This window comes from Schistocerca piceifrons, chromosome X (genome assembly GCF_021461385.2).
Source record: "Schistocerca piceifrons isolate TAMUIC-IGC-003096 chromosome X, iqSchPice1.1, whole genome shotgun sequence".
Taxonomy (NCBI): Eukaryota; Metazoa; Arthropoda; class Insecta; order Orthoptera; family Acrididae; genus Schistocerca; species Schistocerca piceifrons.
The window spans coordinates 634,507,613-634,529,325 of record NC_060149.1 but is presented as its reverse complement, the minus strand read 5'-3'; the positions used below and the strand labels follow the sequence as shown (position 1 = coordinate 634,529,325).

The 21,713-nt window shown below is 37.6% G+C and overlaps 1 protein-coding gene across 1 annotated transcript in view; it reads right to left on the bottom strand.

Moving 5' to 3' along the window:
• The window catches only part of LOC124721288 (target of rapamycin complex 2 subunit MAPKAP1), a 111,998-nt gene that overhangs the window by 68,726 nt on the left and 21,559 nt on the right, over positions 1 to 21,713 (bottom strand). The window contains exon 2 of the mRNA XM_047246197.1: positions 12,868 to 13,011. Coding sequence (XP_047102153.1) covers positions 12,868 to 13,011 — 144 coding nt within the window. The remainder of the gene's footprint in view (positions 1 to 12,867; positions 13,012 to 21,713) is intronic.

Genomic DNA, 21,713 nt, shown 5'->3' with positions numbered 1-21,713 from the left:
TACTTTTGTTGAGTCTCAGTGTAGGTGAGCCGATCTAAGGTTTTGTACTCTTGAATCCTTCTTTCTTTCACAAACATCGAGCATGCAGAACACTTTCCATGACAATTTACGCACACTGGTGGAGGAGCACAGGCACTCCCCTCATGCAGGGGACACCCACAGTCACCACAGAGGGGATCAGAGGTGCAGCTGGAAGACGTGTCCAAACCGTAAGCATTTAAAGCATCTCATTGGTGGTGGAATATAAGGTTTTACATCACACCGATACACCATGACCTTGACCTTCTCTGGGAGGACATCCCCCTCAAAGGCCAGGATAAAGGCACCCATTGCAGTGTGATTGTTTGGAGGGCCTTGCTGGACATGGCGAATAAAATGAACCCCTCGTCACTCGAGGTTAGCATGGAGTTGCTCGTCAGTTTGGAGAAAAAGATCTCGGTGGAAAATAATGTCCTGTACCGAGTTCAAAGATTGGTGGGGCGTGACAGAGACTAGGATGTCACCAAGATGGTCACAAGCACACAGGGCATCAGATTGGGCAGCAGAAGATGTCTTTATGAGCAAAGCACCGGACCACATTTTACTCATCTATTCCATTTTGCCATACTTATCTTCAATTGTCTCCATGAAAAACAAAGGCTCGGTCGTGACAAAACTTCCGTCATCCATCCTGGTACAAACCAGGTACCGAGAGACAGGTACCGAGGGAAAGGTTTCAACCCAAGCCGGCAACCTTAACCCTCCTCCCAGGGGGTGGCCAGGGAGGGGAAGGTCGAAGGATCAGAAGAAGGAGTGTCACATCTGCTACCACTCTTAGAGACGGCCACAGAATGGCCAGGATGGTGAAGCTTTTGTCACTTCATGCGCAAGGTGTCCACCCTAGTACCACTCACTATGATCAGGGGCTCGCCCTATGGGTGCCACCCAGCCACAGAAAGGGCCATCTGGCATTGGCGGCCATTGCCAAGAGTTCTGGTGCCCCAAAGTGATGAGCATCAACTCCTGGGTATACATGAGGCATTAACAGCTCAGATACTAGTAGTGTGGTCCCTGTGGTTTCAGGATGCTCAGCCAAGTGGGTACTTAACAGCTCCACCACACAGACTGGCTACTGTGCTGGTGACCTAGCAGGAGGGGGGGGGGGGGCGCAGGGTGCAAAGGGAAAGGGGAGGGGAGGGGAGGGGGAGAGGAACCTGCACCATGGAAGCTTGGTAGGGAGTTCATCCCCAAATGGCTCATACTGAACGGAAAATTTTGGAAACAGAGGTCAAACCCCAAGGGGACCAAAAATTATGAAAACGAGATGGAAACAGCAAACTAAACAATAGCACAGACCAAAACAAAGCCAGGAGGATACCAGGTCGACATAAAGAAGTTCACTAAGAGGGAAAAGAGGGGCAGGTACAAAGGATCAAGGATAGGGAGGGAGAGGAACAGGGATGGTAATGCAGCCTGGAAAGGAAAGGAGACTGCAATAGCTCGAGGCCCCGTGCGCGCCACACATGTACCCACAAAAGGACTGTAGGCCTCCTGGGGGTAGAATAACATTGGGATTAGACTACAACACTTTCTCACTGCCTTCTCAATAACTGCTACCCTTCAACTACAGTTTGTTTTTTTATACAAGTTGTAAATAACCTTAGGCTCCCTGTATTTTATCACTACTGACAACAGAATATCATTGTGTACTCCAGTTGATCGTCAAATGTTTTCTTAAAATTGAAGAACATTAGAAACATAAGTTTACCTTTTTTCAACCTGCTTTCTAATATAGGATCAGTATTACCTACATTTCTTCGGAATCCAATTGATCTTTCCTGAGCCTGGCTTTCTCTAGCTATTGTCTTTGATACATCTGTAAATAAATTGTGTCAGTTTTTTGGAATAATGTCTTATTAGGCCAATAGTTTGCTCATCAGTCAGTAACTGCCTACTGTGGAATTGGAATTATTATGTTGTTCTTGACATCTGATGGTATTTTCCTATAGTGTATACCTTATATATCCAATAGAATATTTCTGTCATAGTATTTTGCCCAAAAAAAATGAGGGAATGTTGCCTACTCCAGATGCCTTGTTTTGACTTACGTGATTCAGTGCTCTGTCAATTCAGTTCAATATCTCAACTGTTATTCAACAACTTTGTTTACTTGTCACTAAAGCTACTGTCAGTATTGAGCCTTGGAGCCATAATTCTTAGCCAAACAGGAATTTACATTCACGTAAACAAACAATAGGCAGTGTACATAATTTATTTACCAACCATGACAATGTTCATGTGTAGTGTGTAAGAGTAGTCGGGTGTCATGCAATTAACACACAGTTTAACAGCTTTTACCCTGTCCAAGATTAAGTATGAGCTATAATGATGCACAAACAGCTGCTGTTGTGTCCAGCAAATGAACTTTCCAGTTTGCAGTACACATAAGATTAAAAAAAAAAATTAAAACAGCTACTGCAGAATTGGGCCACCCAAATAATTCCCCTAATCTTAATTTGTAATGTGTCAGCTGCAGTTGGTGAATATGAAAACTATTTATAACTATGATTTAGCTTCAATCCCTGGTTCCAGAAATGTAAATAATATTCCTTGGCCTATTCATTTGGTTATCTGTGCAACTGCCTGCTCCATGTCTTTAAAAAGCTATTGGGAGATGCACAAGATACAGTTTAGCTGTCACAAGCTAGAGACATGATCTCCCACAATATATATGGCAACACTGTGACCTCCAACTTACTTCCTGAGGGGAAGAGAATATCCTTCTATACTTAACTTATATTTTCTTGTCATTTTGATTACATATTTTTAATATGTTCACTTGCAGGAGACATAAAGTTAGAAAATTTATGTTTTTGGAGTCCAAAAACCTCGTTCCAAGATGAAACTACAGCCACTTTCGTCTTTTAAATTGCAAGCTATCCATCTTGTCCATCACTAGGGTGAAGGAAACCTCAATGGGACAGTTGTCCGCTACCTCAATGGTGAAGTGTTCATCAATCAAAGGGAAGACTGTGGTAGCTGTCTGTCAGTCTCATGAAGACATTATTTGTACTTCTTCTGTCACAAAGTTACAGTCACGCAGATCAACAATCATAAAGAAATCTTTAGAAAACCTCTCCCTCATACTTTTTTTGGTACCCTGATTCAGTACCCAGTAGATTTAAAAATGAAAAACTTACAGATTTATACACTCACTGTTGCTACTTTTTCTGCTTCTGCTGAACTATTTTTTAGTTTTTTATGAAGAGACAATTGTAGTGACTTAACTGGGGCACTGAATAGTTTCATAACCGTATTTTGTTATGTGTCTGCATGCATTGCTACATTTCCATACTTGCAGGGTAGTCCTATAATGCAACTTCAGCATTATCATGAACTGCACGGTCACAGACAGATTTTATGCCAAAAGTGCATAATATGTTGCTAATTTGTGACAATTTGGGGATGACTGTGTTGCAGGTACTTTGTTTTATTATAGAAGACTTCTGTTGTGAGGTTACCATGGTAAATTTTAATTCATTTGTATTAGTACAGTCTTCACTTTATAGTGTTTTTGTATTAGTTTATTGAACACAACAGATAAACATATAGAATAAGTTAACCATCAGCAATGTAGTCTCCCACATTATCTAACATTATCAAACTTGCACTGTCTCATTAACTTGTTTCATTTTCTTCATTGATTTTTGACTACTGGGTTTTGGCCATTAAGAAAGATTTCTTTGCACTGCTTGTTTTTCTGATATGAAACTGTGTGTTATTTGCATCTTATCAAATACTTTTTGAATGTTAGTGTTTTGTAACCGGTGTTATGTTGTCTTTTCATTTGTGCTAGTACGTGTTAGAGATTGTGCCAATGAAAATGTGCTTAAGGAAAACTGCTTTATGTGAATAATATTAAAAAGAATAATTTTTACTCATAATGTTAACTGAATCATGTGATGATAACACTAATCTTCTGCGGTGAATGAGATTCAAGTCTACAATACACACAACACACAAAAAACAAAAATAGCTATGGCAGCTACTGAAGAGTAGGGCCATCCAAATAATTCCCTATGCTCTTTATTTATGATGTTTGAGTTACAGACAGTGAGTATGTACATTATTTGCAACTACGCTTTAGATCAAAATCATAGTTACAGAAATGCAAATAGAACCCATTGGGCTATGGTTCAGATATTTTGGTTACCAATCAATACAGTAGAAGCAGTCTTCACAGCATCTTCAAAAGGAGAGATTTACAACTGCTAGCCAGCCCAGCACATTGGCTATCACTAGTCTAAAGGGTAACTGGCAACATTGTAAAATACATTTGGCAACTACATGATCATCAGTTTACTTCCTAGTGTGATCCAGAACTGCCTGCTAAATTCAATTGATATTTCATTGTCATTCCCGACAAGTAGTCTGAATGATTCTCACTTAAGGTGTAACATTGGGGTGTCATTTATTATTTGATTCCACGAACATCATTCCACACACAATCTGTAACTAATATCACATTTAACATTACCCATTATCTCTGTTAATCAACAATTCCACAGTGAGAGCAGACTCTTAGCAGCACTGTCAATAGCAAAGTCGTACCTTGCCAATTTGTGAAGAGGAACACTGTGTTAGCCCTACATTCTAACCTCTTAAGAGGGCTGCACATTTTATCTGCTATTTACATCTTCTCTTACAGAGCTATAAGCTTCCAGATCAAAAATCATTAAGAAAATCTTAACTTCACCATCATAATTTGTACCACAATTTCAATTTAGTACCCCATTGATTTAAAGATGGAAAATTAAAGAAATTGTGACCTCATACAATAGCAGCACTAGCTGCAGTTTCCTAGGTCGCTTTCTGTATGTTGTAACTGCAAGGTGCCTCAGTTGAAACAAATGCCATGTGCTGATGGACACACCTCTGGGATGTGGTTATTAACACAAAACATCTTTTTTGTGCCACTAGACGCATACAGTTATATTTTGAGGACTCACAGGTTCTAATTCAGTGCAATTAAACAACACAGCCTTCTGCAAAGATGTCTACAGTCCCTTGCAGGTGAAAATAATTTAAGCTTCTAAGTCAACACAGTCAAAAGATACAACCGTATATGTCACATATTTTGACACTTGCAAACACAATCATCAAATATTATAGATGAAGGAAGCACAGTGATGTTAGTTCTGATAGTCTAGCAGTAAAGAGCATGTGTGGTAAGAGAAAGATGGCGGGATCAATTCTTGGTTTCACCTAACCTTCACCTCTCAATGATGTAAAGATTGCACATTAAGCTGAAGGTCCCTCTGCCCGACTTGATAACTGGGGTAGGTGAGGGACATGCAAGTGACGCTGAAAAAGTATCATCAATTCTGTTTTCAATAAATATTTTTTATTTTATGAAGAACACTGCCTTTTACTCTCAAAGAATAGATTTTTATTTGCTTTCTCACTACCCACAACATTTTGCTCATGTAGTACGCATTTATTTTTTTGCTCTCTACAAGGAAGAAATTATTATTTATGCGAAGAAGACAGCATTTACTTACTTCTTTCACGACATTTCTGTTATGGAAACACGTATAATAGGGATGACAAAGCCACGATGAAAAAGGCACTTATGGTGAGTGTAAGGAAGGCCTCATGAGGAGAGGGGGGAAAAACACTAATGAAAAAAAAGCAGCACCCAATAGAAAGACTTTCACCAGGGCAATGAGCCACATTTATTATTATTATTTCTTTCCTGTCTCAGACGTTATGTCTGGTTAAAAATGGAAGGTGGTGCGGACCTTGATCAAGCGTGACTTCCTTGTAACTGTACGGTATATGTTACATTGCATTTAGGAACTTTCGGGTAATTGAACAAGTGTCAATAATTACAGATTTCTGTAGTTGTATATATAAGTTTGGATGTAGCTGTATCGCATTGATGTACTGGTGGACATTGTGTGGTATGACTCATGTAGTTGATAGTATAATTGGTATAATGTCAACTTTATCCTGATGCCACATGTCCTTGACTTCCTCAGCCAGTTGGATGTATTTTAAAATTTTTTCTCCTGTTTTCTTTTGTATATTTGTTGCATTGGGTATGGATATTTCGATTAGTTGTGTTAATTTCTTCTTTTTATTGGTGAGAATGATGTCAGCTTTGTTATGTGGTGTTCTTTTATCTGTTATAATGGTTCTGTTCCAGTATAATTTGTATTCATCGTTCTCCAGTACATTTTGTGGTGCATACTTGTATGTGGGAATGTGTTGTTTTATAAGTTTATGTTGTAAGGCAAGCTGTTGATGTATTATTTTTGCTACATTGTCATGTCTTCTGGGGTATTCTGTATTTGCTAGTATTGTACATCCGTTTGCGATGTGATCTACTGTTTCTATTTGTTGTTTGCAAAGTCTGCATTTATCTGTTGTGGTATTGGGATCTTTAATAATATGCTTGCTGTAATATCTGGTGTTTATTGTTTGATCCTGTATTGCAATCATGAATCCTTCCGTCTCACTGTATATATTGCCTTTTCTTAGCCATGTGTTGAATGCGTCTTGATCAATGTGTGGCTGTGTTAGATGATACGGGTGCTTGCCATGTAGTGTTTTCTTTTTCCAATTTACTTTCTTCATATCTGTTTATGTTATGTGATCTAAAGGGTTGTAGAAGTGGTTATGAAATTGCAGTGGTGTAGCCAATGTATTTATATGAGTGATTGCTTTGTGTATTTTGCTAGTTTCTGCTCGGTCTATAAAGAATTTTCTTAAATTGTCTACCTGTCCATAATGTAGGTTTTTTATGTCGATAAATCCCCTTCCACCTTCCTTTCTGCTTAATGTGAATCTTTCAGTTGCTGAATGTATGTGATGTATTCTATATTTGTGGCATTGTGATCATGTAAGTGTATTGAGTGCTTCTAGGTCTGTGTTACTCCATTTCACTACTCCAGATGAGTAGGTCAATATTGGTATAACATAAGTATTTATAGCTTTTGTCTTGTTTCTTGCTGTCAATTCTGTTTTCAGTATTTTTGTTAGTCTTTGTCTATATTTTTCTTTTAGTTCTTCTTTAATATTTGTATTATCTATTCCTATTTTTTGTCTGTATCCTAGATATTTATAGGCATCTGTTTTTTCCATCGCTTCTATTCAGTCACTGTGGTTATCCAATATGTAATCTTCTTGTTTAGTGTGTTTTCCCTTGACTATGCTATTTTTCTTATATCTGTCTGTTCCAAAAGCCATATTTATATCATTGCTGAATACTTCTGTCATCTTTAGTAATTGGTTGAGTTGTTGATTTGTTGCTGCTAGTAGTTTTGGATCATCCATGTATAGCAGATGTGTGATTTTGTGTGGGTATGTTCCAGTAATATTGTATCCATAATTTGTATTATTTAGCTTTTGGATAGTGGGTTCAGAGCAAGGCAGAACCAGAAAGGACTTAATGAGTCTCCTTGGTATATTCCACGCTTAATCTGTATTGGCTGTGATGTGATATTATTTGAATTTGTTTGGATATTAAGTGTGGTTTTCCAATTTTTCATTACTATGTTTAGGAACTGTATCAATTTAGGATCTACTTAGTATATTTCCAATATTTGTTTATAATTTTGTTCTGTGTTGTATGTGTCATTACTTTCTGTGTAATGACTGAAGTTAATATTTTGTATATTGTTGGTAGGCATGTTATGGGGCGATATTTAGCTGGGTTTGCTGTGTCTGCTTGATCTTTAGGTTTCAGGTAAGTTATTCCATGTGTAAGTGTATCAGGGAATGTGCAATGGTCTGCAATGTAACTGTTAAATAATTTAGTTAGATGTGAATGTGTTGAGGTGAATTTCTTTAGCCAGAAATTTGCTATTTTATCTTTTCCAGGGGCTTTCCAATTGTGAGTAGAATTAATTGCTTGGGTGACTTCATGTTGCAAAATTATCACTTCAGGCATCCGCGGTATCATCTTGTATGTGTCTGTTTCTGCTTGTATCCACCGTGCATGCCTGTTATGTTGTACCGGATTTGACCATATGTTGCTCCAGAAGTGTTCCATGTCTGTTATGTTTGGTGGATTGTCTATTTTAATGTGTGTGTTATCTATTGTCTGGTAAAATTTCTTTTGGTTTGTGTTGAATGTTTGGTATTGTTTCCATCTATTTTCACTTTTTTTGTATCTTCTAAGTCGTTTGGCCAATGCTTGTAATTTCTGCTTCTTTTCATCTAATTGCTCTATCGCTTCTTGTTGTGGGATTTTACCTAACCTTTTTCGTTTTTTTTCTGACATTTCATTTCTTATAAATTGTGTTAGCTGTCCGATGTCTTTTCTCAGTTTTTCTATTTTGATCTGTAGCCTGTGTTGCCATGCTGGTTTTGTGGGTCTCTTCTGTGTGTTGGTTGGTTCTGATCTCTGCCTAGTGTGTATATTTAGTGTAGTGAGTGCTCCTATATAAACCAGTAGTTGTAACTCTTCCATAGTTGTGTTTTCATTTATTTTGTTGTGTATGATTGTGTTGGTAGTTTTTATTGTTGTTTCGACTTGTGGCTTATTTGGCGGTCTATGCAAGAATGGTCTAATGTCTGTATTTGTGTCTTTGTGTTCTATATATGTCAGCTGAAATTTTTCTTCTATATCTAACATGTGTGTCACTTCGTGTTCTATTTGTGCTTGTTCTGGTGGCTGTCTTAAGATTTCGTTTTCCTCTGACTGTTTAATTGATGCGTGTTGTTCTTTGTTTGTTTGCTCTGGGATGTTTGAGTCCATTACTGTATTTTCTTCTTCTTCTGATTGCACATTATTTTGTTCCAGTATTTGTTGTACTTGTTGTTTGATGTTTTCTAATTACACGGATCTGATCAGCTAGTCGTTGTTCTGTTAAAAATTTTAATTCTGGGTATCTGGTAATAAATGTTGTGTATACTTGTGATCTGTATCCAGTTGTGTTGGTTCCTACGTTTGTTGCTTGGTAATAACAGAACATGAGGTGTCGATTAACTTCATCTGACCATCTCATCCTCTGTCTTTGTTTTCCTTCTAGGGTGGCTGCAGGAAGCATATCCTGCAAAACACCTCTCTTTGGATTTAAATCATTTTCCAGTTGGCTAGCAGTGTCCTTACCATTGTGGGCGGGCATAGGGTTCAAGCGTCGTCCCCGACCATGACGGCGCTTGTCCAAGGCTTCTTTAGTTCTGTCCTGAACCAACTAATCACACTAAAAGGGGGGTTAGCCCTATTAGTGGTTTGTTCTTTTCGTCACCTTTTACGACTGGCAGAACATACCGGAGGCCTATTCTTTTCCCGGGCCTCCGCGGGAGTTATTATTTTTATTTTTATTTTTATTTTTATTATTATTATTATTATTATTATTATTATTATTATTATTATTAGGTATAAACTTAATTATGTTTGAACAGATTCCACAAAAAGCAAGTCCTAGTCACACTTGTCCAGTTTTATGGGTAAAATTTGCCTTGGTGGATTACATACATTAATACTCTTCAAATAATATGCTGCATGAGAAAAGGTCACTATGCCCTTACCAATATAATTATATCAGATGAAATGCAGTTTAAAAACATAAAGATGAGAGTGTGCTCAATAGCTAGTCTTTGCGTTTACAGTGCACCATAGCTATGAGCGGACCATAAATACATCTATCACAACACAACCGCAAGTGGAAAGCGACACTTCCAATAGAAATTTCTGCATCCTACCATGTTGTCAGTTCATGTAGCTGGCTGTTACGTGATACCATATCAGTGATTAAAGAATCAAGTCAAAAAAGCACACTAGGTACACAGCTAGTGAACATTGATGTCGACAAACAAGGAAATGGCTTTACCAAGCAGCCAGTAGTCAATGTCCAGAGTATAAGAATTCTCTTTCCAAGTGGAGCATCCTTCTTCACAACACAATCAGGAACCAATTCTCTGTGTAGGCTGGTGATCTGTTGGAATGATTCTAGCTACACATGCCTATGGTCCAGGTTCGATTCACACATTTTTACAAAGCACAAACAGACCCTCTTCACCTCTGATAATGGAAGTTGAAGAATGCAGAGTTGCAACATGGTCCCAAAGCCACATTAAACATGTCCCTGTGCTATCTACTTAGGAGAGCCAGTCAAGGTTCGAGCATGACAGAAGTGGTAGTTACACCAGGTGGAAACTAACTACGTCACAAGTTTGCTTTCTTACACGAGTCTTTTGATTAATGAGTGACTTGGCACGTAAGGTTAACAGGCACTTATTTCTTGTTGTATCTGAACTTGAGATATTGAAAATATTGATGCTGGACTGGGATTCAAACTCAGATCTCTCCTTTTGCTAGGTCTGATGCCTTTGAAATGTTGCAATTCCACTGTTTCCCCAATATTCCAAATTCCTCAAGGTCTCCATGAAAAATGCATGTCTTGGTTTAATCCTGATCTAGCACAAAGGTCATTCAAGGTCATTTCAAGTTGTAGCATGTGCACACCAAGCTACAGGTGACAAATGGTTATGATTTTTAACACCTTTCTGTGCATTTTCAACAATAACAGTTGGTACCAGTTTTGACTTCCACTGATCATATCAACTTAGGTTCAAACACATCACTCTTCTTTACTAGTGAAAAAGAATTCAATAGTCAACATCTCTTTGTGTTTAGTTAATGAGAATGATAAGTCCAGGGTTCGACTCACAGTCACCACAGAACTTTATGTCATGTTATTTCCAGTTCATGATGTGTACATATTGATACTGGTGAACTAAGCCAATTTTTAATGTCTATTCTTGAGTAGAAGTCAGGGATGATAGATGGTGGGTGTAGTGGCGTGGCAAGACAGCCAAGCCACTCGGAGATAGCCGAAAGGCACGCGTTAAGTTCACGCAGATTGGCGTGAGGTCTGGAACAAGGTAAAGTAATTATCCTATACAGAAAAGAACGTAGTTCTTGGACTACTTAACTTTAATCCACAATTGGAGAACATCGCTCTTGTTTAGACATTATTACACTGAATATAAACTGGTAATGGCGCCTTGCTAGGTCGTAGCAAATGACGTAGCTGAAGGCTATCCTAACTATCGTCTCGGCAAATGAGAGCGTATTTGTCAGTGAACCATTGCTATTAACGTCGGCTGTACAACTGGGGCGAGTGCTAGTAAGTCTCTCTAGACCTGCCGTGTGGTGGCGCTCGGTCTGCAATCACTGACAGTGGCGACACGCGGGTCCGACGTATACTAACGGACCGCGGCCGATTTAAAGGCTACCACCTAGCAAGTGTGGTGTCTGGCGGTGACACCACAGTGGGTTCAAATCTCCACCCAACACAAAACTTCATACTTTGTCATTTCAAGTTTAAACCTTCACACACTTTGTTACTTGTGACTGAAATCATATTTAAGATCTTTTGCATTTAGTTGACAGGAAAAATAGTTACTGGATTGGAGTGCCATGTCCCAGTGCAGTACAAAAATGTTCATAATATAATTTTAAGTTGAAACTTACATTTTGAAATGTCATTTAATGCAATAAATTTGAGCTTACATGTGTAATGGTTGTGTCACATCTAATAATGTGTCTTCTGCTATTTGAATTTTTGTCATATTTGAATCTGGAATGATAGCCATACAGAGCTGTTATCTCATGTGGCCTCTTGAAGTAACCATTTTGTATAGTCAAACAACTGTATTGACAAGAGAGCAGAGGACCTGCAAGACAGTTATGTTATGCGAGTTGCATACAAATCGTGCAAAATGCAATTCACATCGTTTGGATATTTTTACACATTACAGTACATCATTGTCATAGCTGGGAAGTAAATTCTCTCAAACAGAATATGCAGAGTACTAAGAAAATTATACTTAGGTCATGAATTTTTAGCAAGCAATTTCATATGCCAAAAGTCATTGGCAAACAAACTCACACAGAGATCTGTTGTATTCAAGGAATGGAAGAAGCTTATTAACTCTAAAATTAAACAAAACACAAATATCCCTCAATGTCAAAGTTGAAACATCATAGAACCAAATATATTTACTCTTGGGAAAAGTGACCAGAAGCGGAAACTGACAGAGCAAGTTGTCATACACCTGACCTAAAAAATACACCATGTCTGTGTATAGCAAATGTTATATCATGGACTGTAAGTAAAATGATAAAATTATGGAGGAAACAAAAGCAGACCAAAACTATTTCTTTGTAGATTGTAAGGGTAAATTGTTACCATTACCACCATGAACTAAGATCTTATGTTTCATCTGTGAAACTTGTGTTTATTATAATTATGATTCTGACATGTGAAAAGTTGCAAGGCACCACAAAGTTCTTAGGAAGCTTAAAAGAATACTCCACTTAATTTTTGCAAAGCCATATGAGACTTTCAGTTCAAATAATGGTAAACTGGAACTGATAGAACAGTTAGTGTAAGCTTTGGGGATAAAACCTAGTAACTCTATGTGGTGTATTCCACTTAATAGACTGTGATCTCAATTTCAGAAGCAAACATGTTGTTGGACACAAAATTTTCTTAAATGTCTAAAAACAATGTGAGAGAGAATTTTTGTGCTGTATGTGTACAGTTCTAACTTAGTTTAGATGTAGTTACTCACACAATACAGTTCAAAATTAATCTGAGCACTATGGGACTCAACATCTTAGGTCTTAAGTCCCCTAGAACTTAGAACTACTTAAACCTAACTAACCTAAGGACATCACACACACCCATGCCCGAGGCAGGATTCGAACCTGTGACCGTAGCAGCCTCGCGGTTCCGGACTGCAGCGCCAGAACCGCACAGCCAACCGCGGCCGGCCAATACAGTTCGATTTATTACAGTAGGTCATGCAAATTTTTATCATGACAGCTGATACAACTGTTTCAGTTACATCAATAAGTTCTCATCATACCTGATTTGATGTCGAAAGACTGTCCAAATGAATCCATATCATCTTCCTCATCACTCATGTCCAGTCCTGGATAACACTCAAGCCTTGACAGTTCAGCCATGGTTTTTGGAATATCTTCACCAAGCATTGCCATTTCACTTATCCCTTGAAAACAAGCAGAAAGAATTAGCTGTAACAACTGCAACCCTCGCATAATTCCTTTCAAAACCTACACTTCTATCTTACACTGGGATAAAGGTGGTGATTGTGGTTAGTGTTTAACGTCCTGTCGACAACGAGGTCATTAGAGACGGAGCGCAAGCTCGGGTTAGGGAAGGACTGGGAAGGAAATCGGATGTGCCCTTTCAAAGGAACCATCCCGGCATTTGCCTGAAACGATTTAGGGAAATCACGGAAAACCTAAATCAGGATGGCCGGAGACGGGATTGAAGCGTCGTCCTCCCGAATGCGAGTCCAGTGTGCTTACCACTACGCCACCTCGCTCAGTGGGATAAAGGTAAATACAGTCCAATACAAGTGTAACTGCAGGAGAAAGAAAGAAATCTGTTTACTATATAGTTCATAAATACAGTACAGAACTTCTTGAGCAGAGGGAAGTTTTTGGCAGTAAGTGAAACTGTCACGATTTGCTGAAGTGCAGAGAAATTCTGAGTCACGTCTTCAGATGTTCTCTATTTTACGAACATGCAAATACATAAGAAATAATCTAGGTATTTTTTTTTTATCTTTGTGCTAGAGTCAGATTTCGAAACTCACAGTGATGTTCATAGATGGTTATTCTGGCTTACACTGAATGCATTACAAATTACAATATTCCTCCTTAACATACATAAAACAAGTAATATATATATATATATATATATATATATATATATATATAGACACACACACACACACACACACACACACAAGTGCATCAGCACCATGGGACCAACTGTTTCACTGACTTACTGAGAATACTTCTAATCACATTAACTGAAGCCTTTGACATCTCTTCACCAGCTCAAAACCAAATTGTCACCATTCAGTCTAATCTATGCCTCAGGCTACACTACAATTCAATCTTCCATCACAACCTACACTCAAAAAAAACCCAGATAAAAATTGTTTGCAACTTTTTGGTGGAACCTACCTCTTTTGACTGTGACAAACATGCTTCAGAATTTTGTGATACCTTAGTGTCACTCTAGGTTGATCACCCCTAATGTGCCCCTCCCCACTAACACACAAACACAGAGTTGAACAATGTCCCAAAGAAGGATTTTTCAGTCAATTTCACACTGTTGCATTAACATTCTGTGCATTGTACTCAAGTGGGAGGAGACTATGTAGAACACTTGAAGCATTAAACCATCATATTAACTCTCCTCTGTTTTTTTTTTAATTAATCCAGTCTCAAAACTTTTTTGACTGATGAAGAAGTTACTGTAGGTGTACGTTAATTTAAGTTGTCTACGTCAATAATAAATGTTTCTGTAGTTTTGGGTCATCCTCCATCTCTCTTTGTAATTTCACCACAGTATAAACTGATCTGTGGAACATTAATATGTCTACGTCTATACTCTGCAAGCCCCCCTATAATGTGTCAACTCCTTCCTTGTACTGTTTTATTTTTCCTTGTTTCCAATGTGTATTGTTTACAGAGAGCACAATTACCAATAAGCCTCTAAATAAATTCAAACTTCACTGATTTTACTACTTCTCCTTGGTCTTCTTCATCTCCTTCTTTTCTGGCACTACAGACCATGAAGGGTCTGGGCCTTGTCGACCACCTACCTCCTCCAATCCTCTCTTGACTTGGCCTGCCTTCCCCACTTCCATACTCCTAACTTTCTCAAATCTGTCTCTACATCATAAGCCAGTGCATCTTTGTCACCCCACTGGGCAGCTACCCTCTGGCTTTGCAGTTACCACCTTCTTCAGCACTTGCTGTCCTTCCACTCTCTGCACAAGCAACCTTCATGCCTTTACATCCACAGGGATTGGTGGACTTTTATTGAGTACATGCAGTCCTGCATTGGTCCTAATTTTCCAAGCACCATTTTCATACATTGCCCTCACTTTTGTAAACTGTTGACCTCAACTGTCTTGAAATGTTGGAGGACTGCAACATGTTATGGAAGCTGTAATAGCACCTATTATCTGTAGCTGGTCTTGCCTTTATCTCTGTTGGTAATATCTTACATAACCATTCCTCCCAAATACTTAAAAACTGATTTAGTCTTCTGATTTTACTACCATGGTCATTTCAAGAGTCATAAGTGGGAAATAGTACTATCTTGACTACTCTTCTGGGAACGCATAATAAGAACTTTTAAAAACAAACCTCTCAGTGGAGCACAATGCTTTTGTTTAAGTGTCTGCCACTAGAGGTACTCTCATCACTCTTCACGACACACACACACTTACTAAACAAACTTGTGAAATGCACAGCTTGTTTGGAGTGCCTCTGTTAACCATACTTTGGACACTTCTTAAACTGTTGAGCAATATTCTTTTCATGGATGAATTAAATTTTTATAAGACTATTCCAATGAACCTCAGTCTGATGACTGCCTTTCTTATAATTAGTTCCTTGTGGCCTTTCAGTTTCAAATCACTCCAGATATTTGATGGTTATGACTGTTTCCAGTGGTTAATTATCAATTATGTAACCAAAGAATAATAGCACTTTCCACTATTTTTGTATATTATGCTGCATTTGTTCATGTTGAAAGTCATCTGTCAGTCCTCAAACTGTATGTCAAACATCTGCAGATCTTCCTGAATTTTGCTACAATTTTTTTAGGGTTTCTACTTTGCTATATACAACAGCATCATCCACAAATGGCCTCCATGTGTAATGTAGTAACTCTCATGTGATATACCCATTTTATACTTATTAATAATGACTTATAGAATTCCACTTTAGAAATTTTTGTTTATTGTCACTGTCAATGAATATCTCACAAAAATAATTGGTTTGAGATGACTTTGACCATCTGCAGATCATGATGAGAAGCAAGTGTTTTAACTGTGCATGCAAGTATACCACTGCTGCAAATCACGATCTGAAGATGACTGATGTCAGCTGAAATTGCTCATATTATGTGAAACAATTTTGCAGTTGTGCCCACAAATAAGTATTTTTAAAATTATATATCAATTATACTTATCATTTCCACTAAGATAAAAACAATGTTTTACAAAATGAATTCCGCTTGTTACAAAATCTACAGTCAAATCAATATTCTATAAGTTGTTATTTTATTCAATAGGCAACAGAACACAAGTCAACAACACAGCAGACATCTGTGTTCTCTTATATACTGCCTTCTGCATCTCACAGAAGAACAGAGCTAACACAACACCAGAAAACCTCTGCTTGCAGAAACAATTTAGATTCCTAAAGGGGGGATTTTTGCTCTCCAAAAGCAATAGTGTCAACATTTTTATTCTAAACAGGCCAAACAAACATCTTCCCAAGACATACGAAAATATGTTAGCTGATCTGTTTTGACAACTATATAAAAGGCTATTATAGGTGCTTGCTTGTTCATTCACATGCATACACATTCAGCACAAGGCTAAATGTAGGTGGTGCATAAACTAGTAAACGAGCTACACTGAAGCGAATATAGTTTTAAAGGAAAATATTTATCAATAATGGACGACAACTAAAAAAAAAAATCCTGGTATATGATTTCCATTTGAGGAAAATATTTTACCAAATTATGAATAAGGGTCGCAGATCTATGGTTGGTTAACTTGCATACATCTCTCTGAGCTCCCTCCCTCCCTCATTTCATACTACTGTGCTTGTTTCCATCAAACACAATGAACCACATTGAGTTGGTGGCACTATGAACTGGAAACGAACACACTGAACTTAATGTTTCTCTGTTACGGGAAAAGTATTAGCTATGAAACTAATTTTTAAGTGGGTATGTGCATATGTTCGAACATGTATCTCCCTCTACAAACCTGAAAGTTATGGAGTATAATAGTCTGGGATGTCTTCATACATGGACCCCATCGAAAATGCTTGGGACAGTTTAGGGTAGTTAATTCCATATTCTACAGATCCACATCTCTGATTAACATTAAGTGCAATATGTCAGTTGAACAAAAGACTGAAGTCACGAAGTTTAAAAAGTACTTACATGGGCACGTGCTGGTGATTTACCAGTTTGTAACTACTTACTGATTTCTATGTAAGAATTCCTGTATTGTAAATAAGGAGCTGTTAAGGTGAAAACTTTAACCTGTGTTTGGAAATGCTTCTACTGTTGTGACAAGACCAGTTACACTGCACACACCACTTAATGGAATTTTAGAGATTTTGTTAATGGTCTACAATCACCACCAGATCAATCTGGTGACAGAAGCAACAATTATATGGTGCTCGCAACATGCTTCAGAGACACAGATGATTAATAACGACAGATGTCCATCAGTAAAGCGAACTCTGAGTAGCTAAGTGGGAAGCTATGCTCCTAACTAAGCACAGATGGAGGAGAACCACAGATCACCAGTGAAAAAAAGTTATGCAAAATGTTTGAAATTGTCTGTGACTGTATTAATGATTTTAAACATAAAATAGATGGCAGTGAAAGATGCAAGGAATAATTCCCTTAACTTAATCTATCAGATCATATGTTTTGAAGTTAATTTACTATTAATTTAACAAAAGACCTAACTGAATTATTATGCCCAGCTATGATCAGGAAACAGAATTATGCTTGAGGCTGCTTAACATATAGTTATGCTAAACAAGTGCTGTTTACCATGGGCTGTTGGAGGGAGTAAGCAAGAGAGAGAGAGAGAGAGAGAGAGAGAGAGAGAGAGAGAGAGAGAGAGAACAGTAGTAGTAGTGGTGGTGTGTGTGTGTAAAAATTACATAGAATGTTTATTTTGACAGACAACTCAGATTACATTTTGAGCTTTATGAGGTGCATCTTATTCACACTGTAAAAGCATATTAGAAACAATTATAGTTTCTGGTGCCTTTTTAGTTAATATAAGTATGACATCTGAGAGTACTGAATTTGTAACAGCATTATTTCCCCTTCTCCAAGGTCCAACAGCCTGCTTTTTCTTTGTATAACAGGATGTGGCAACGTAACATTCACTACTAGGAAATGCAGCCCATTTATCCTTCTATTATTGTATTTGCAGATATCTCTATTCCACTAAAACTGGACTGGCTTATTGTCAGCAACTTTCCCATTAAATAATTGCACTGCGAGGTTGCAGTTAAAATTCCCATATACAGAAATGTGTGGCAATACACAACCAAAGCTCATCCACACATTCCATCCAATCTAAGGAAAGTCACTCTAGTAAAGTAGGTCAGGCTAGACAATCAATAATTTGATCAGCTTACAGAAGGCATGGTAACAAGCGTCCTGTGATTTTCCAACACACAAAGAAGCATCCTTGTGCTACACAACCCATATAAGCAGTTTGATATATGTACAGGGTAAGCAGCCATCCCAAATATATTTGTACGGAGTAAATGCATCAAGGTGCTGTTTTCTCAAAATTATTTTTAAAATTTGTTGTTGCTGAATGATGATACCTACTTTTGTTTTTTTGTTTGAAGAAACTATATACTTTTTCTGTGGCACTTTAAATAGGACTTGAACAGGACATCATCAGTCTAGAACTCCATCAGATAGTAACATCATAATAGCACGATCCTCATCAGGAAAAAGAGGACCAACAAATATCTGCCATACTATATCAAATGTAAGCATATACGTAACTCTGATACAATTTTTGTGTGTATCTGTGAGCATTAAGCCTAGCCGCCTGTGCTCCGCTGTTTTAGCAATCAGAAAAATTGCTCGTGAACCTATTCAGACTTTCACAATGGTATAGACATTCCAAAAAGTGGATATGGCTTTTGTTTATGGAAAATGTCAAGTGTTAGAGCAACAGTGCAGTTGTATGCTTAAGGATATCATGACTGTGCCAAGACCTCCATTTGTCTTTGCAAATATTGTAAATTTTTTCCCATGAAATCAGAAGTATGAAGAATAAAATACACCAACGAAAAAGAACAGCAACTGATGAAAGAAATGCAACTAACATTTTGGCAGTGGTAACACACAATCCATCTCCCGAGGTAGCTTGAATTAATAATGAACTCTCCTTACACCTATGAGTTAACTGTTAACAAATTCTGTTAATTTAACCATTTAGACAACAATTACTGCATTAACTGCTTAAATTCTGGTAAATCAAATCATAGCACAGATTAATATAGTGCATAAATGTTCTTTATAAAACAGTATCTCATTACTGTGAAAATTACAGTGTTCACTCATTGTTTCATAAGTCATCCACCACTTCTTAATTATATTGACTTATCCCCCATCATATATACAAATATTATATGACCATGATATACGGGACCAATAAAATGAATAGGCTATTAGCTGATGGAGAGATTTCACCCTCTCCCTATCACTGTCCTTGACAACACCAACATGAGACTACACTCCAATCACTTATCACAGTCATCTACACTAAAAAATTACACTTCAGGCAACATGTATACTTCAAAAAACTGAGGTGGTACAGTGTGTAAAGAAGGAAATCCTTTTAACTAAACAGCTGAATATATACATCAAGGTCTCCCACAACAAACTTTCAGCAGCAAATTGAGAAGTAAGAATGTAGGGAAATCAGTAAAGAGAAAGAAAGTGTTGTTGTTAGGTAGCTCCCATGGAAGAGGTGTTGGCTAACTTTTGCAGGATGAACTAGGATCAGAATACCACATCACCAATTTTTTTAAACTTAGTGCTGGTCTGGAGCAGGTGACAGAGGATTTAGGATCACTCTGCAAATATTTCACTAAGGAAGACACAGTAGTTACAGTGGGTGGGCCAGGTAATAGAGATCCTGGATTCAGTATAGAGTGTGACCTGGCAAAGATTGCATCAGCATCAAAGCATAGTAGTGTTGAGTTTGTATCTGTTCTTGGGCACCATGACTGACCTCATTTGAATTCTTCTGTCAAGCGAGTTAATTTGGAGTTGGAACAGCTGCTTATGTAGGGTGCAGGGTCAACAATTGGTGTGGTTCCTGTTGATTCTCTCAACAGGTGGGATTGTACCAGGCATGGCCTTCACCTCAACAGGAAAGGGAAGGGTAAACTGGCTGGGAAAATAGCAGGAAAGTTAAAGGGGGGGAGGCACTGTCATGAGTGATAAAATACCAGTGGTTATAGGGTTCAGAAAACACCCTTTTTCAGGGTAGGGAGGACAGAAAGAAACCAAATTTTAAGAGAGGTTAGGATTGACACAAACCTTCAGTTTGAGAAAGAAACCAAAAAAACATAATTCCAGCTTATCACATCAGCATAAACAGCTACTGGTTAAGAATTTTCAACACTCAGCAGAATTTTCAACTTTAACCAATTTTAACTCAGTCAATGCGAAATGGCAGCTATCTTTATTGCATCAAAATATTTGAGGACTGAGGAATAAAATTAATGAATTAATTATCTGCATAGATGAATTAGAGTCCTCAAACTCAGCTGACATAATCTGCCTCTCTGAACATCATGTGGCCACTGGTATAGAACTTTTAAGTGTTACAGGATTTTGCTTAGCATCTCACTTTTCTAGAGCAGAAATGGAGAAAGGAGGAGTTGCCACATTCATCAGGAACTGTCATAAATTTAAGAACATAGGCATTCATACATTTTGCATAGAACAGCATATGGAAGCATGTGTAACAGAAATAGAATTTCACAAAAAAATCCTTCATAATATTAAGTGTATATCAAGCACCTGCAGGTAACTTTAATCTGTTCATAAACCACCTTGAAGCTGTACTGGCCCATTTAACAACCCAAAACAAAGATAGAGTGGTTGCTTGTGACTTCAATGTAGATTTCCTTAAAGACTCTCCAATAAGAACTTATTTGCGTGAGTAACACTATCATTCAACTTAATTCCCACTGTAAAGTTTCCCACTAGAGTAGCCAATTGCTCACCAACAGCAATTAATAATATCTTTATAGGAAAGTCCAATGAAAAAAAATTATATTACAAAACCAATAGTCAATGAACTCTCATACCATGACATGCAGTTCCTTTTGTTAAATGTTAATACTGAAGAGTAGAAGTGTAATAAGCAGAAGTGTAATAAGCCAAAAATTAATTATTTTAGGGCACTCCTAAGAGACATTCACTGGAGTGATGTTTACAGTGCTCATGGCACGAATGAAAAATATAACACTTTTGCTAATAAAGTGCTTACCTTATTTGAACACTGTTTTATCCCAAAACTAACCAAGGTTAGAGCAGTCTACAAAGAAGCCATGGATTACTCCAGGAATAGGGGTATCTTGTAAAACAAAAAGAAAACTGTATCTGTCAACCCGAAACCGTTCTGATGTTGATGCTACAGCACATTACAAGAAATACTGCAAAATAATGAAGACTGTAATATGGACATCAAAGTAAATATATTACAAGGAAAAGATAGTCATATCATATAACAAAATAAAGACAATATGGGATATAGTGAAGGAGGAGACAGTAGAACCAGACATGAAGAGGGACAAATAGCATTAAGAGTATATGATACATTGGTGACAGATGTGTATAGTGTTGCAGAACTTTTTATCAAACATTTTATAACTGTCACTGAAAAGATGGGGTTCTCAGGTTCTGTAGATGCTGTTATGGAATACCTCAGACCAGACATTGCAAGCAACTTCCATAATATGAATTTGACCCTCACTACTCCAGCAGAAGTAATGTCCATCATAAAATCTTTAAAATCAAAACCATCTAGTGGGTATGATGAAATATCAACAAAGTTAATTAAAGAGTGTGATCCCAAATTAA